This window comes from Fistularia commersonii, chromosome 14 (assembly GCF_037954325.1).
Source record: "Fistularia commersonii isolate RoL2024-O1a breed Wild chromosome 14, RoL_Fcom_v1.0, whole genome shotgun sequence".
NCBI lineage: Eukaryota > Metazoa > Chordata > Actinopteri > Syngnathiformes > Fistulariidae > Fistularia > Fistularia commersonii.
In genome coordinates, this window is record NC_141297.1 from 18,361,922 (window position 1) to 18,381,152 (window position 19,231).

The 19,231-nt window shown below is 36.7% G+C and overlaps 1 protein-coding gene across 1 annotated transcript; it reads left to right on the top strand.

Moving 5' to 3' along the window:
* Nucleotides 1-308: 308 nt before the first annotated feature.
* On the top strand, nucleotides 309-17,643 carry igf3 (insulin-like growth factor 3). Its single transcript, XM_086159137.1, has 6 exons — nucleotides 309-362; nucleotides 716-823; nucleotides 4,079-4,208; nucleotides 7,392-7,594; nucleotides 8,334-8,534; nucleotides 17,479-17,643. Exons 1-6 carry the CDS (start codon nucleotides 309-311, stop codon nucleotides 17,641-17,643), a joined length of 861 nt encoding a protein of 286 aa, XP_086015263.1.
* Nucleotides 17,644-19,231: the final 1,588 nt, after the last annotated feature.

Below are 19,231 nucleotides of genomic sequence, written 5' to 3' on the forward strand. Positions count from 1 at the left end.
TTAACCCATCATGGATGAGCCATGAGCATGGGGTAGGGGTTCAGTGTCTTGCTCAAAAACACTTTGACACTCTAGGAGCCGGGAATTGAACAAGGAATGTTTTATTCCAAAAACAATTGTTCTACCCCCTGGGGCACATTGTTCCCCCATCTGTTGATTGCTGTTTTATTACCTTTTTACATATTATATTATATTATATTATATTATATTATATTATATTATATTATATTACATTATATTATATTATATTATATTATATTCGCCCCCATCGCGGGGACAGAAGCTTCTCGTGGAGACATCAAGACCAGATGCCTGAGCTATCACATCTGGCTCCTCTCCACCTGGAGGATTTGGAGGTTCCAGTGAGAGCGGGAGATCACGGTCTGATGAAGCCAATAGAATTGTACCATCTGCAAAAATCAGAGACACAACCCTAAGGCCACTAAACCGGATTCCCTCAACATCCTGAGACAAGTAGAGACAATGGACAGCCCCCGGGGAGTCCGACCGTCACATGAAACAAATCCAACTTGTGGATCAGGCTCTGACACCAATCATACAACCACCAAACAGCCCATATTACAGGATTCAGCAACCCATACTCCTGGAACACCCTCCACAGGATTCGTAGGATGCAGGGTACACTTTTCCAGGGAGGCTGAGGAGTGTGATACCCCTGTATTTTGAGCATACCCTTTGATCCCTGTTTTTAAAGAGGGGAATCTTCACCAGTTTGCCAATCCAGAGGCACTGCTCCCAGCTTCCATATGACGTTGCAGAGGCATGTAAAATAGGACAGCACTACAACATCCAGAGCCCTAGGGTATTCAGAGTGGATCTGATCCACCCCAGGGCCCTGGCACCGAGGAGCTTTTTGACTACCTCGGCAACTTCAGCCCCTGAAATAAGAGCGTAAAAAGGGTGGGTTGTCTGAACTGCTGTAAGGTGCATAAGCACAAACAACAATCACAACCCATCCACCAACCAGAGGGTGGAGGGAGGTTACCTTCTCATCCACCAGATTGAACCTCTCTCACATGGCGCATCCCCATAATAGAAAAGAGTTCAACCTCTCTCAAGAGGCCTGGTTCCAGAGTCTGAGCTGTGCGTTGAGGTGAGTCTGACTATATCTAGCTTGAACCTCTCAGCCTCGTATACCAGCTCAGGTTCATTCACCATCAGAGAAATAGCATTCCATGTTCCGAGAGCCAGCTCCTGTAGCCAGGGATCGGGATCCCCCACTTCGGCCACCAGCTGGCTCACTACTACACTACTCTGTACGGTGTAGAAAAAGCCATTGTTATAGAGCATGTTTCTTACATAAAAAGGTGCTAAAGAAAACTCATATCAAGACAGATTACACAAAGTAAATATATGCAAGAACAACTGTAAATAAAAGTATTCGCATAAAAACACAAGAAGTTACATTTTGGTATATGATGCGCTATCTTGGAAGACATAATCCGTAATAACATGGTATTGGTTAGAGTCATTGATATATTCATTATACTGGAGTAGAAACATGTTTGCTGTCAGGGAGACGAGCAAAGCAAAGTTGTATATAATATTAATGCAATTGACTTTAATATATTTACAAAAGATCTTGCATCTGAAAAGAAAGACAGGGCATGTCAAAAACAGTTCTCAGCTGGTTTCAACTTAGAAACCACATATTAACTTAATAAAGATGTTAAGACCAAAGCAATGAATTCAGAAAAAATAACGCATGCAAAATTCTACAGGCTTAACATAAGAAAAAATTTGACCAAAAATGAATACATTACCATGAAAACAAGATGAGAGCTTCATGTCCACTCTTTGTATCTCTTTTTCATGTTATTGCATATCATGTTTGTGCCCATAATGACTATCATGTGACAAATGTATCAGAACAAGTTCGTTCTTTCTGACAGCATGTGGATCCTGTGATAGGAAGAGATGAGATTCAGCCCTTCCCACCTGGTGCCTCCCTATAATAGTCGCAATGTCTTGAGATTGTACACAGAGACAGGATGGATCCCACAGGCGGACATTCTTTCAAACCCCTGATACTGAAGGTAAGCAATCAATTCTGAAGTGTTACACTTTTGGACAAGGCGTCATCGTGCTTTTTGGTTATGGATTGGAGGTAAAAGTACCATAGTAGCATGTAAAGTTAGTCAAATAAATATGATTAAATGTATGTTAAACTACTCCTTTATATACAAACACGGAATTTTACTGAATATTCAAGACATGAAAAGTTTAAATGATTTAACCTCTCGAGGTCCCAATATTGCATACATTCTCATTTTCTCTTGGCTATTTTGTTATTATGGACAAGCTGGACTTGAATAGGTACGGCAGCGCTGCCTCGAAGCACAAGACCCTGGTTCGATTCCTTTCTGTGTAGAGTTTGCATGATCTCTGTCTCAAAACATGCAGGCAATTAGAGAGGGGCAGATTGGGAAAATCGCCCAAATGTGTGTGAATGAGATAAGTAAATGGTTGTCTCCATATGTGGCTCTGCAATTGACTGGTGTCTGGTCTAGGGTATACCTGCCTCTAGCCCATTGACCACGCAACCCTAGGTGTAGGATAAGCTGTGGATATTGAGTGGGTGGAGGGACCTAAATAAGTATTAAACATATCAATTCCTTTGACTATCAAGTCCATTTTGCAATAACAATGTTCACCTATGGAGGTAATTGATCTTAACATATTGTACTTACACTGAACTATAAAAGAGTTTCTCCCAAACCACACATGAACATCCACAGAGCTTATGTGACAAATTGAGTTAAGTGTCATTGAATGAGCACAGCTAAATTAGCAGCATTCAGAGGTTGTAAGAATGGCTGCATTTTAAATTCAATGTACAATGTATACAATACAGTTAAGACACTGTATTCCTATCTATTCTATCCCAGCATTGTTGTGTCCTGCAATGTGATTCTATTTTCACATTAATTCCTGTAATTTCCTTTTGCCAGCACAAGCAGGCTCTATTAGGTATCTAAATTTGAAGTAAGTTGTAAGAAAACAAAACATTATGCACTAAAATGACTGAGTTGATGGGAGAAAAATAACAAATAACAAAAAAGATTTGCACAGCTGAAGATGATTATTATAATATAATATAAGACTGAGAAACCTGAATCAAAAACAAATATTTGGCAACAGAATGAAATGGTCCATTGGTCCAAAAAGACAAAAGAAAGTAAAAAAAAGAAAAATTATTTTTTTCAAGGATTGACAGGGTGCTTATGTTTTTGGCATTGTTCCATACAATCACTCACAATACTGACAAACCATCTAGTAATTCATGACATTAGATTAAAATAAGGAAATGACCCAAAAAAAGGAACAAGAAATAAAAAAAAGCTAATCTAATCAAATTTGAAGAAAGCTGTACATTTGTACATTTAGGTGTACCAATAAAAACCTAATAAACTGGGGATTTGTCAGTGATAATAACATTCAAGCGTGCAAAATAACAACTACATACACAATAAATGTATAAATGTCTATTAATAGCAAAAGAAGAATTTAAATGAAAATCAAGAAAATTAATGACCAAAAAGTGAGCAACAAGCAACACTAAACAACTCCAAAAAACATCACTAACTTTACAAATCAGCAAAAAAATTTCAAAACCTTGTAAGACAATCAGAAAAAAAAAAACAGGGGGATAATCTCACAAATTCTGAAAATGTGTCAAAAATCCTGAATCTGAAAAAAACTACTGTAGAAATGTAAAAATAAAGTCATAATAAAAACCAGAAAATCTGCATAAAATGCTGCTTAACAGCAAAATATCCAGAGCTCAAGATTACCTTTACAATTATAAATAAAGAAAAGAAATAGAAGAAAATCAACACTGAACAGAGGAAAAAATCAGGAGACTTTGAAAATTCATGTTTTTGTTATTGATCTGATATATTTGAGTGTCAGGTCAATGAACATCAAATGTTATTTAGGCCACACGAAAGACAGGAATTCAACAAACCACAGGCATATGTAGGAGGAATAACTGATACTGCATGTCTCAATCTCTGTTGACGGTTGGTCCTCTTGTACTCTGTTACTGCTTGTCCAGATCTGCATGTTGATCAGCACCGTTTGCGTGGCAGGATGGCCACGAGGGTCTGATACTACACGCTTGCGCTGTGGCTCTGATTTGCTCAGTGACTTGCTGTTTGTGTGCGGCGACAGGGGCATCTATCTTGGTAAGATCACCTATACTTGCTTTTTACTGTAAGTGCACAACAATCAATCAAATGGTTGGGCCTGTGGTTGTAGTTTGTAAGATAACATTTTTTTGTGGATCATCAAATATTTTGTTGGGTTTCATTTTTTCTTGCATATGTTTTGCTAAATTTGCTCTGATTTAAATGAATTATTATCTGCTGATTTTTATTTGTTTTAGGAATATTTGTATATCTGTTCATCCTGCCTTTTTATTGAGCTGATTCAAAGGCTTTTTTAATAAATAGTTTCAGTTTTTGTTTTGATTACATGTAATTTCTTGCATATTTTCACCTTTCTCTTGATTTTTTGATATGTTCAATTACTTGCTGCTTTTCCTTATTGGGTCATTTCTGCTTCTCTGATCTAATTTTCTAACATAGATCTCAATTATTGTATTTTCGTCCAGTTGCTGATCATCTGTAAATATCACATCTATTTTTATCAACTAGAGAGAAGTTTTCCAACAGAATAAATTACAAATATTTCAAGGTTCTCTTTTGAAATCAGTTACTCCCCCAGGCATCATTGGAACACATATGTTGACATTTCAGCTCAACCTGTAGCAGAAAACATAAGGACTCTTATATGCAATGTTTAGCATTTGTCAATAGTGATATGACTGAGACATCAGGTGACCCAGTGTAGCAGATCAAGACTTTGCTGCTACAAATGTGTTATGTAACAAAATACTAATCTTCATCTTGTCATGAATCATTGGAATACAAGTTGTTCTATTACCTGTTCAACTAACACATGACAGTGAAACACACTGGATCTCTAAAGATCAGCTGAAGGAGAAATATTTCAGTTGTAGTAAAATTATATCAAATTCAATTTTTTACTGCATTCGATTTCAGCGTCTAAAAGGAAATCAGTTTCTTAACCAGAGCTTGTTACATCATCATTTTTGTTTTATGATCAGAAACAGGGCAATTGTGCTGACTGGTAACTCCATGTAGTGTTACTTTTTCTAATTGGATTTGTTATTTGGCTTTAATTAACCCGTATTTCATTGCATTCATCAATTTTTGTGACGTTATTGTGTCACCTTATTTTATAATGTTGTTTGTACTTGTCCTCATTGTAAACATACTATATATTTATTATTAAATTTTGCATTAATGGATGCCACATGTTGAATCAAATTTAGCAAAAATCCTTGGTGTGGAGCGAAATTGGACATGTACATGAAATTAAATGGTATCTATATGTTGTCTGATCATTCAGACATGAATGGTTCATGAATCTCACATGAACACATGGACACATAGATAGATAGATAGATAGATAGATAGATAGATAGATAGATAGATAGATAGATAGATAGATAGATGATAGATAGATAGATAGATAGATAGATAGATAGATAGATAGATAGATAGATAGATAGATAGATAGATAGATAGATAGATAGATAGATAGATAGATAGATAGATAGATAGATAGATGAAGATTCTGTTTAGAAATCTTTTGAAATGTAAAACATTTACAGTAAACGTCTGTGCTTTCTAGCTCACAGCTTTCTAGTACCACTCTTTCACAGTCACAATACTAAAATACTGAAATGTCTAACACAGATACCACTACTTTCAAGAGCTCCAGAACAAAACATTCAAGGTTATCTTTAGATGCTAGCTGCAGATTGGATGAATCCCACTTTTGATATAAAAAATGTCTTTGTCAGAATTCAAGTATTCAGCGATGATGCCCTTAAAATTCTAGCAAAGAGTTAAAGCACTGCTTCATTTGAAAGTTTTTTTGTTCTCAGAATATTATCTTTACCTATCTTCTCACTGGGAATTACCCACAAGGCCTTTCACCTCATTACCTCTCCTCCTCTTAGACCAAGGCCACCTTTCCCATCTGGTGTCAAAGGAATGGCAGCAAAATAACCAGAGCACTGTGCCTCAGTGTATGATAACAATATTGTTTAAATACTTTTTATCTCCAGTGAGCTTCTGTTTTTCATACTAACAACAAAGAAAGAGTCATAAGAAGAGGCAGCAGACACACAGAGCCAGGGACTGAAAAGTCATTGTAGCATCAAAACATTACTCTATTTTCAGTTTTTTTTTTTTTTTTTTTTTTTTCTTCTTTCTTGAACACTCTGTTGTGGGACAGATTGAATAGGGCCATCTGATGCTGAAAAAATATGGGCAAACAGCAATGCTAGAGGTGTAGGAGGAAAAAAAGTGAAAACTACAAAATGTAATCTGGGGGGAAAAGAAGCAAATCAGTGTTTAAAGTAGGATAGCTACATATTTATTTGGTCAGCAAATGTAAAATTTTCAAGGAATCATATTACTTGACTTTTGAAGTTGGTTATCTTTTTTATCATATCTCTGCCACTGAGAATTTAATACTTTTATTATGTTGTTGTTTAGCTAATTCATGATTCACTTTAGATCTTGTATTTTAATAATATATTTTAAGCCTCAATTTTGGAAATTATTTTGCTAGGCAGCTCCAAAATTATATTCCAGTCACTAGTGAACATGATATTTATACTTTTGTTGTCTATAATGTTATTAATGTTATATATAGAATCTCATGGATTTTTGCAATACACACTGAATACAGAGATTTCAAATGTAGCAATTCTACTCTTAGTTAATAATCAGGACAATTGCTACAGATAAATGGAAAAAGGTAATTGGAAGCCAAATTTTGACCTTCTTGCTGGGGGGATCCATCTCCATTGTGAGGAGGTAATTGGTGATAAAGTAATTTCCCCCACCACAATTTTGTTTATGTGCATAAAAGAGGCATGCAATCTACTCAGATTAACTTTCGCCAATGTGAATTAAGAGGCAAACCTGCATATTTTTTGAGTATTTTTAGGCTCCATAGAATGGAGATTAATAAACATTGATTGTGTTGCCATCCAGTTTAAATCCAAACAAATGGCACCAACATATACTATTATTACATAAAAGTATAATGCTGGGTCGATGAAAGCTCAAGACAGACAAAAGGATTTTCAACAAAAGCAATCAATGTTAACACATAGTTTCATACCTGTGATACATAATGCTTTCATACATTCTTTCAAGTAGGTTTTGTTAAACAAACCAAGTAATTTATCATGTTTCTTTTCGTATGAGTTTTGTAAACTATGGCAGATCCTAAAGCTTCACCACCTATGTTTGGTTTCTCTGCAGGAAAGGGGTCTTGGTCTGGATATGGTGCTCAGCCCAGAGGGAAGGGCATCGTGGACAATTGCTGTCGCTCATCAGGCTGTGATCTGCATCATCTGGAGATGTACTGTGCTAAACCCAAAAGCCAGCACCACACAACTGTAAGCCCAATCACAACCAAAATGATGAGCACAAATATGGTAACAAGCACAGCTACAACTCTCTTGGTAAGAATTCTTGCACTGGAAATCAAAACACCCAAGTTACAAATAACAGCATTGGAACTATGACAGAATAACTGCTGCTGAAATGCAGCTTATTGTAGTGTGATATTTTTTGACATTTCCCTCTGATGATACTCATATTAGATGTAGAAACTTTTGGATTTCAAAAATCGGGTAATAATTTAATTTTATTTACATTTTGTAATGCCTATCAATTTCAACATGTTACCGATGAATATTCTGTAACAGCCAGCTCCACACAGTTTGAAATGTAGCTTTCATTCTTTCTGATACCAGTTTGAAATCCGAATTAGGTTGTGAGTTAAAAACACTTTCGACAAAATACTGCTGCTTGGAATTTATTTAGTTAACAACAAAACTGATAACACAACAATACTTTCATCTGTTATTAGTATATAAATGGTTTGCATTAGACACCGATTGATGTCACATCATACATTCTGCCAAGTATCAATATCTAAATCACATTGGATGATATCCACTTATTGGTGGGTTTGATCAGATAAATGATTGATGACGTATATTTTTTCACTCAAATATTCTTGGGGTGCTTACGGAATGACATAAACAGAAAATTGTTTTATCCTAATACAAAACATTAAGCCTTGGATTTAGTGACAGGTAAGGATTGCGAGAAGTAAACTGAACAAAGGTTAGTGGCTGTACACTGTCTGCCAGGGCTTTGAGTGTCTTCTTATTATATATGCTTGTCTTGCAGGAGCAGCAGTTCCAAACAGTTTTCAAAAAAAGACTTTCAGCACATCTGGGTCCCCCTGACAGTCCGAAGAGGGAAATGTATAGGAAGAAAACACAGCCGTCTTCTCGACAAAAAAGCAAAGTGTCATCATCACGCAGGAAAATAAACACAAAGCACGCAACAAACAGGACTTCTACAGCCTCCACACTTCCCCTTCACAGTACTGTAACTTCCTAATTATCACTTGCCAGTAAATGAACATTACGCACAGTTATTTGGCCATCATGCTTGAGCTTTTGAACCATTTGCTTATCAAAGCAGTGGCCCAAATATGGAATTTGAATATGAACCTAAATGACTTTACTCCAAAGCAGTACATTTAGAAGAAAAAAGCTGCCAAAGAATGGATGCTTTTTTAGGAGCCACAGCCTACGATAGTAACCTGTATAAGTGTCCCAATTTCATCTTTGGTTGATTATTTGTTTTATTATGAATTTGATTGATTGATTCCAAAGCATCACCATTCAAGGTGCTAAAGGCTTAACCAAATGCCAAAAAGTCTTTAGTTCTCTTGCTCTTAAGACCAACAGTTAGAAATCCATGCACGGAAGTTAAACAATTTGTTTCCACAATTTATTGCAGGGCAGCTGTTTAATAGAAATGAGTGACACGTCCAATACTACATCCATTTTTAAAATGCATCCATATTTTGTAGGGATTTACAGTGCATTCAGGTTCTACGTAATCAGATTAGAATTAAAAAAGAAGACTGTGTCTGGTGGACACAGTCTTCATATTTAACATCATCATTACTGTTTAATTCACCCCTCAAAGATTGTTTTTCAGTATTTTGTAATGGTCTCTGCTGCTGTTGATATTATGGTTTATCTTACATTTGGGCATGGAGGCATTAACAGTTTCAAATGGTTCTCCTTACATGAACATGTTTGTTTGTTTGTTTGATTATTTATTTCAAATATGTGAATGTACACACATATTTATATATATATACATATATATATGTATATTCACACACACACACACACACATATATATGTATATATATATATATATATATATATATATATATATATATATATATATATATATATATATATATTTAACATTAAACATCTGTGATGTTGAATGCATCTGTCTGCTCTGTCTTATTTGAGTCAGAAAGCACTTTGCAAATTGTCTTTACAATTCCCTATCTGACACTACCTTTTGTTTTGTCGCTCAGTAATCAAGTCTGACATGTCAGTAGCTATCTGCTCCCCCAGCAGTCTTGAAGGACGTCTCACCATGAAACAACTTGATGAAACTCGTAGCTCTGGGCTTACACTATGGGGGAGGTGGGGGGGGAAAGGAAGGGGCATACCAGAGAGGGTGATTGTAATGATTGCCAAAACTGAGGACCTCTTGGCTTCATATGAGGGAGAATGACTCATCCACAATATAAAGAGCGTGTTTTAATAAATTATCTGATCAGTCAATTTATCAGCCATTTTGTTGGTATAATTTTTATACCAACAAAATGTAAAACAAAGCCCCTCCAAGAGTCCAATCAAAAATTATTTGGGCTCTGTACTTTTTTTACCCGGGGTTGTAGTGGGGCTATCATGAGGTGAGAAGCAAAGGTTCCCCCTGGTTTACCTGGTTCACCCAGGGGGTTCACCCTGGTCACCAGTCAATCACAAGGCCCATATGAAGATATGTCATTATACTTTAAAAATGTCCCCCCCCAAAATATATTCAATATACAAATAAAAAAAACTTGAATAAACTGGGTGGCCGAAAAATACTGGGAGTCCAAAAAACATGCTGTAAGTTGATTGAAGACTTTGAATTGTGTGTAGGTGTGAATGGGAGTGTGAATGGTTGTATGGCCTGTATATCTGGCCCATGTGGTTGACAGTGCCACATAGGTGGTTTTAAAGCCACCTCTCACCCAATGTCAGCTGGGAGTGGCTCCAGCCCAACAGTGACCTTAAGTGCAGAAAAAGTTGGATAGGCAATGAACGAAGTAGAACGGTCAAGCGACAGGGAGTAGAAATCCGAAAGGTGGAGGATTATAAGTACCTAGCATTAATTGTCCACAGTAATGGAGAGTGTAGAAAAGAGTTGAAGAGACATGTGCAAGCAATTTGGAACGGGTGGAGAAAACTGTCAGGAATGGTGTGTGATAAGAGTATCAGCTAGAGTGAAAGTAAAAAAAGGGCTGTATATAGGACAGTGGTGATACCAGTAATGCCTGTATGGTTTAGAGACAGTGACACTGAGGAGAAGACAGGAAGCCCAACCGGAGGAGGGATAGCAAGTTTTGGGGTAGAAGGATTTTGAGGTTAAAACTACCAGGCAGGATGCCAAGGGAAGGACAAAAGAGCAGATTTATGGATAAAGTGAAAGCGAACATGAAGTAAGTCTGTATGAGAGGCAAAGGGTGCAGAGAATAGTGTACATTGAAGCAGATGATTTGCGATGGTGATCCCTGAAGGAGGCAACCGACAGGAAAACAAGATACTCAATGACAAATACCTTTATTCATTGTTTTGGATATTTTTTCATTCCAAGCAAGCATACTAAACACATGCACACAAACACATGCACATTCACATACATATGCGTGTGTGGTGGGGAGGTGGATTACCTTAAACCAAAGTGCAAATATGTCAAAGGTTCACAAAATAATAATCTGTATTATATTTTTACTGTTTTAACTGGATTTAATTCTATTTTTTTAATTCAATTAATTAATTTATCTATTATCTATTAAGTTGCTAATTTTCAAGAAATGTTCAGACATTTCTGATATGTTGATTGTAGTAAAAGTATTACAATGTATGAGAAACCTACTTCAAAATGAAAATAAAACTGTAGCAAATAAGACAGATAATTACAATTTATTTGATCATATTTGCAGATCACTTTTTCTTTTCAACAAATTTCTCTTGATTTCTAGGGAAGAAAAACACCTCACAATCCTGACAGAGCCATGTCAGCAAACTCAAGTTAAACAGTAAAAGGCCAGGATGCCAAGTACAAATCCTGCTATCAATAAACTTTCTGAATCCCTGACAGAGATTCTGTGAAATTTCATTCAAACTGAAGTGTTTTCTGACCTTTTGACTCAGCAACAAAGTAACAGCTGTGGGTCTGATAACTGTTGGGGGGAATCAGCCCACTCCTAGCTGTATGCGTCACACTCAGATAGGGATTGTGTGTCCTATCTCTTCCCATGCAGGTCTATTTGAATAAATCGCCAACTCTACATTGACTCTCATGGCCATGATTACACTGCTGTTGTCACACAGAGAAGATATAAATATGCTTTTCATGCAAGTTAAAGTCAGTTTGTTTGTCCTTCAACTATAGTGCCCAGATGTTTTTTTCAGAGCAAGTGTTTTATCTCAGTTTATGCATTGTTTATATTACAAGTCACTTTATAAGGAAATTCACGTGCAATAATCACTCCTAAAAACTCAAATTTATCAGATGTTTTTTAGTTAGAAAAGAAGATTGTTAGATTTTAACATACCCAAGATTGAGTAAAATGCAATACATATTGTTTAAATTTGAATGACCCAGGGTCTTCATATGAGAATGTTACATTCTGAGGTATCTTCACTTCACTGTCTGTCAACTGCTTTCCTCATACTTAGAGACTTTTTCCCTCCTGCTACTGGTAGCAAAAGCAAATCACCACAATCGCTGTACAAAAAAAAAAAAAAAAAATCACCCTGCAGCAGATAGTAAGATTATAGTGGTCTTTTCAGGATACTAGGACTTAATCATACAACCATTTCCCTAAAGGGAGTTTCCCCAAAGGGATCAATACATTTCTACCTATTCTTATCTAATCTACAGGCTCCCACTGCCCCCACAAGACCAGAGATGACATGATAGGGCCCTACAGGTGGGTTTGAACAAAAGAAGAAACTTTAAGTTTGGCATTACCACTGTATGATTAAATAAACCCATTGTCCCCACATGAGGAGATCTTTTTTTCATATTAATTACCTCGTGGTCAATGACACTGATATGAATTCCTGCAAATATCTGGTCCTACTTGGACATAATTTACTCATATACTTAATTTTTGTAAAAATGTTGTTTAAAATTGGATAGTGGCAACCATACAACCTTACGACAACAATTATTACATTACATATTCCTTGGTTTTAACAGATCCATATTAGGTGGAAGAAACACAATGACAAACATTCAAAAAGGAGATGTGTGACTGTGAGTGTGTGTGTATACACTTATGGATATACCTCAACATATATGCAGTACAGTATTGTAATTTCAATTTGAATCTAACAATCACAAAATGGTATTTCAACACATCAAATCCTTTCGTCACCACAATTGACCCTGATATCATTCAAGCATTTGGAGGGATTTTAATGTCAAAATGTCCACCAGAAAAAAAAGAATAATCAAAAAGTTAAATACACAAGACCATAAAGTGGATGGCACGGTGGTGCAGTATTAACCACTGTAAACTCAGTGTGTGATAGTTTATTATTCTAACCAGTGACAAACATGGGCCTTGCTTGAGTTTGCATTTAATCCTCATACCCGCCTGGTTGTTTTTGGATTCACTAGCTTCTTCCATAGTCCAAAAACATGCAGTAACCTGACTAAAGTGCCTTAATTAGCCAGATGTGCATGAAAGAGTGACTGGATTCATGTCTGTATGTTGCCCTGTGATCAAATGGTGCCTTGTCCATGGTGTAGCCTCCCCCTGCCCATTAACGTCCGGAATTCAACTCTGTATGTTTAAAGTGAACATTGACTGGGAGAGTGAGTGTGTGTATATGTGCGCGTGCATATGTATGACGCCTCACAATTAAACATTTTGGTGTCTCTCGTGTATCTATCAAGGTTTGAGGAACAAGTTTTCTCTGCTGCAGTATCAACATTTTCTGTCTTATCAACAGGTGGACAATACTCCCCTGCTGAAAGAAACCTGGGACCTGGGAAAGATACAGTAATAATTGATTTAAAGATACAATACCCATACCCAAACAAGTTAGAAAAAGCCTTTATCATATCTATAGATACATATTAGGTTTTGTCATAAAATTAATAACAATTTAAACGTTTGTTTTTATAGGCTACTCTTGATAGGGAAATTACCGTTTGGCCCAGTTTTCTGTATTGGCAACAAAACATACTAAACCTAAACATTCTCCTTAAAAGGAGCAAGCATTTTCTGAACATACATTAAATATATGATCCATATAAATCAATGACAATATCTCTAATAAATCATCCATCACATAAAAACCCACAAAATTCCAGGAAAAAATATTTGTCTAAAAGTCTAAAAATTTGAAAGAAAATACAAAATCAGTAGAGGATAGAATGTGTTAATACAATGTCCACAAACACATGCCAGCATTGCGAAAATAAGAGAAATTTAGGCAAAAATATTTACATTCAAAATGATTGAAATTAAAATAATTTTAATTTAATTTGTGTATAGTAATGGAAACCATCATCACATGAATTTCGGAGATAAAATCCCGATGTTGGCTAATTTCACACTTGTTCCTCGCAATGAGTTGACAATGTACCACCTGCATTTGTGTCATGTCTGCTTGCTCTGCCAATATTCCTTATCTCCAAAGTTCAAGTTGGAGTAAGTTGGTGGGAAGACGAACAGCGGACCACCTGAAGGGTTTGTGGCTTTCACACTAACCATGTTAGAGTCAACATGTGGAGTGTCCCAATCATGGGACAAAATGTTTGATCTGACCGCAAAATGTAATTTTTCCTGGCCATAAGGAAGATGTGACAAGATGAGAAAGGCTATATGGCCATGGGATGAGGAATATACTGAGCAGTGTGATTGGTTGACTATTTAATCAACCAACAAGAAAGAAATGTCTCTCATCTCTTTTTGACTGGATGTAGAGTAACATACATTTCTGAAATATTTAAAAAAATTGAAATTTTAAAAACGTAAACAAACTTCCAGATGGACAAAATAATTTTTTTTTTGTGTTATTGAACAACTGCTTGAACCCAAAGAAATTTCTTACCACATGTAAGTTGACAGTGAGTGATATGAATGAACAAACAGGAACTATTTTTTCTTCTTCCTCATGTAATTCAAGGGAGTGACACAGTAAGCAGATGTCATTGCTTTTATTTACATTCAGTCCTCTCTGACACATTTTCTTATCAACCTACACTCAATCAGCTGTGTTACACAATCAGACATAAACATAAACAAATGTACAGTAGATAAGTGTCTTCTACAGTTTTGAGATTAGAGAATACTTTCTCCCATTTTTTTTCACAGCCTCATTGAAAACTGTTGACCTTTCTTTTATCTGTGCATTTCATAACTGTATTTAAGACATTTCTCTGAGAGAACTTTATTCTGAAAAGTTCTAACTTTTTCTTACCTAAACATCACACTGTAGTTTTTGAACTTCATAAAACCTAATTAATGATGCTACTAATGAAGTGGCAAAATGTCCATGGTTGCATGTTTGATAAGCATTAGATTAGATCAGCATTATCTTTGTCTTTACAATTAGAATTTCTCTCTAAAGAGAGAAGAAGATTGAAGTTCAAAATAGAATTGTCCTGGGTAAATTGAAGTGTGTGAGAAATCACTTAATATCGATCTTAATTTAGTTAGAAATATCTCGAAAAGTCGGATTCTACGTTTAAACAAAATTTTAACATGGGTTCTACACATTTTCATCGTATTTCAAATAAGTTTAATTCATTTTAAGCTTCTGTTGTTTGCATTTCTAAAGTCTCACAGCAATTTGGAAGCAGTCCTAGCATCCTTGAATGGGTGTATAGATATTTTCCAATAAGTATTGGAACTTGGAAAAAAAAGGTTTCTTTTTTTAGGTTGAATACATTTGAATCTACAAATGCAGCCTCAGTGCAGCAGAGAGCAGTGTCTCCCTTGCTCCCCAGGCTTTAAGTTGTACTATCATGGTACTGACAGGAAGAGCAGGAAGAGAAATGGAGTCAGAGTTATCTTGAGTCTGAAACTGGAAATTGAAGGTATGATGCTCAATGTTGTTAGTGGCTACGCCCCACAGGTGGGCTGTGAGTTTGAGGAGAAGGGGAGGTTCTGGAATGAGCTAGATGACGTGATGCAGAATATCCCCAGAGATGAGAGTGATAATTGGTGCAGACTTCAATGGGCATGTTGGTGGGAATGTAGATATAGAGGGGATGAAGAAGTAATGGGCAGATTTGGTATACAGGATAGGAACACAAAAGGACAGATGGTGGTAGACTCTGCAAAAAGCATGGAAAAGGCTGTAGTGACCACCTTTTTTCCAGAAAAGATAGGAACACAGGGTAACTTATAGGAGCGTAGGTAGGAGCACGCAGGTAGACTTCATCTTACATAGATGAGATAACCTGAAATAGATCAGTGACCAGTAATAGATCAGTGACTGCAAAGTAGTGGTAGGTGAGATTGTTGCCACACAGCATAGGAAGGTGGTTTGTAGGATGACTCTGTCTTTGCCCTCTTGATCTTCCTTGTCACCAGAGCACAGGACAAAGTGGTGGAAACTGAAGAGGTAGGGGTGTTGTATGGTTTTCAGGGAGGAGGTGGAAAAAGGGTAGTTAGGGAGAGGTTCCATATTATTGGACAACTACAGATAATGTTATCAGGGAGACAGGTAAGAGAGTATTTGGTGTATCATCTGGAAGGAAAGTAGATAAGGAGACTTGGTGGTGGAATGAGGAGTGCAGAGAAAGCGGTTCACAAAGAAGAATTGGGACACCGAGAGGACTGAAGAGAACAGACAGGAGTACGGGGAGATAAAGTGGAAGGTAAAGATAGAGGGAGCAAAGGTAAAACAAATGGAGTACGATGACTTTGTAGTCAGTTATAGTTATAGACTTTGTTGTACGATGACTGTATAGTCAGACTTTATAGTCGATGACTTTATAGTCATCGCACTATAGAGAATGAGGAGAGAATGGAGAGAATGATTTACACAGGCTGGCGAAACAGAGAGATAGAGATAGAAAGGATGTACAACAGGTCCAGGTGATTGAGGATAGAAAGGGAAATTGTTTGACAGATGCTAAAAGAGTGATGGGAAGATGGAAAGACTACTTTGAAGAGCTAATGAATTTGAAAATGAAAGAGAGGCAAGGGTAGAAGAGGTGACTATTGTAGACCACAAAGTAGCAGAGATTAGTAAAAGTGAAGTGAGGGCATTGAAGAGGATGAAGAGTGGAAAGTCAGTTGGTTCTGATGATATACCTGTGGAGGTGTGGAAGTGTCTATGAGAGGCACGATAGAGTTTCTGGCTAGATCATTCAACAGGATCTTAGAGAGTGAGAAGATGCTGAAGAATGGAGATGAGGTGTGATGGTACCCATTGTTCAGGTTTGAAGGTTTAACATTTTGGATTGACCAAGAGCACTGTAAATGTACAGTAACAAAATTAATCCTCAAAAATACAACTTGCCTAATAATTGTGCATACAGTCCATCTTCATATGACTACATATGAACAAAAGAAGCACATGGGTTTAATTTTGTATGATTATGTGCATATTTCTTAATTTTTCTTTTTTCTCCAACTATGTCTCAATCTTTTTCAGTTCAAGGCATTGGTCCTTGTGTCTCATACTTCAAGTATTTGACTTGGTGATCATTTGTGCCATGAGTGCACTGTTTGCACTGTTGAGCTTTCTCAGCAAGTTCATCAGCGTCCTTCTGAGGGCTGGCGAACACCTCTATTAATATTCTTTTTCTTTCTCAGTTTTTCTAGCTCATTCTCCAATGCTTTTTTTTTTTCAAGGTCCACACAGTGCACCCTTTCACTTCCTCCTCTCTTCATCGAGGTACATCCTGTACTTTGTCCTGGCTGTTCTTCTGTGAGGGATTCCTTGAATACCTCTCCACAAGCTCTGACCTGGCTTCAGATAGGTCTTTGGGCCTCAACACTTTGTTCAGTTGTATTGCAGGTCTCCATTTTCATGTGGAATGCTTCTAGGAAAATCAGATCTCTTCTAAAGTGTGGGGCAAGTCCAAATTTTACACTATAGCTTGTCTTGTCCTTTCTATGTGTGAAAGAGTTTGCAATATCAGAAACATTGCCTCAAACGGCTCAGACACCATCGTTTGATGGACACAAGTGGTGCTACACTGTAATATTCAGACACCAGAGCTGGTCCTGCTGGAGGTGGTCATGGTGGTGGTGGTGGTCGGCGCAGCAGCTGTTGTGTTGGTGACTGGAGCAGTGGCTTTGCCAGACTCAGCTAAAAAATCTGCCACAGTCAACTGCTGCCTGCCTTATGACCATCTGATCACATGTGTGATTTAACTGCTTTGACTATTTTGGAGAGTTAAAGTGTTTTTGCTCACAAAACAAAACCCTCACCTGGTTTTCTGCATACAAAAACAAAAAGCTAGAGAAATTACTTAATTGAAATACACCATTCATTACACCTTTTTCTTACAAGACCAGAAAACCTTACCTGACAATCACCAAAGAATATCTCAAAATTTGAGCAATATCACCTCATTGGTCTTCAGTATATATTTTCAGTAATATATTTTGCGTTCAGAACCCCACCCATGCACAGTGAATTCATATGTAGAATCGTCATTTTGACACAGTGAAATGTGAGAGCAAACTTTGACTAGCTGAATGTTTCAACCCCAGTCATGAGTTTTTAAACCCTTCAAAATCCCCCCCAACCCAACACCGCTGCCCCACAGTACTTAAATATGGTTGCAGAAAGCAGAAAAATATCCATATTTAAAGTCTCTTTAATTTTATCTAAACTATTTTGATTTTTATATTTTGCAACAATACAAGAGGGATTTGACTATTAGCACACTTTTTAAATGTTCTTTTTAAAAAAATGATAGTCTCACAGACAGAAATTAAGGGTGGATCTTGTCACTTCTGTTTCATGCAACATCCCAAAACGTTTTAAATTGGTACATGGGAAAATAGACATTTCTTGGTAAGAGTGGTATAAATACAATTGAAAATAAAAACTGTTTGTGTTTTAAGACACCTCCCAAATACTTTGTTGTAACTTGCAAAGACTTTCGCTATTTCTATTTTAATTTCTTCCCCGTTAATTCTAAACTCACAGAACAATATTTGCAAACTTTCTCAACTAAGTAAATGATCAAATATCCCAAGAAGGTTTTGTATTTCATTTCTACTTTTGTCGAACACCAGACTCAGCTATGTAAGGTAGTTGTTGAAATACTTGGAAACTTAAATTTCAACCCTGGTGTGTCTTCAAAGTCATTGACACTAAATAGGAACTCTGTGTCCTCCTTTTGGCAGGATGCAACAGAGAATATGAAAAACAATTCCTTGTCTCTTTAAATATACAGAGGTTATTTTTTTTAATTATTTTTTTTATGAAATACAAATGTAAAAACGAATGAGTATGGCATGGGTTTACTATCTTACATAAAAACCCTGTGTGGGTTTGTGTGTATAACAAACTGCGCTGCTGTTTCGATGGGAGCTTCGTAATCAATAGAGACCTCACTTTCATGACAAAGGTAGTTATGCAGATGTCAAGGTACTTAATGCTGTTTCCATAAACTAACCTCGATAAAATCCTGGAAGGGGCAGCTGTCTTGCTCAGCTTCTCCGCCTTGATGGTTAACAGCGGTTAAGTCACTTGGACCCCTTTATGATCAAACCTAGTCATGCCACACCATGCCAAAAATGTTCCAAGGAGGGGAAAATGTCAATTTTCATATGAGGACAAAAAGACGGAGGGAGTTTTGGTTTAAGTAACAAGAATAAAAATCAAAGCTCGTTCAATTTGATACAAATATAAACGTGACAATTTTCCTGACTACCTTTGCTCAGTAATCATCTAATTTTTCGAGGACATCACAGTTGCTTTTGTTTCCATTGAACACAAAAGAATCAG

Excerpts from the sequence above, each read along its gene's own strand:
- igf3 (XM_086159137.1), top strand. The coding sequence starts at position 309 with ATGCCTGAGCTATCACATCTGGCTCCTCTCCACCTGGAGGATTTGGAG. Across the intron at positions 4,209-7,391 it reads CGACAGGGGCATCTATCTTG|GAAAGGGGTCTTGGTCTGGA; the intron begins GTAAGATCACCT and ends GTTTCTCTGCAG. Across the intron at positions 8,535-17,478 it reads CACTTCCCCTTCACAGTACT|ACACCAGAGCTGGTCCTGCT; the intron begins GTAACTTCCTAA and ends TGTAATATTCAG.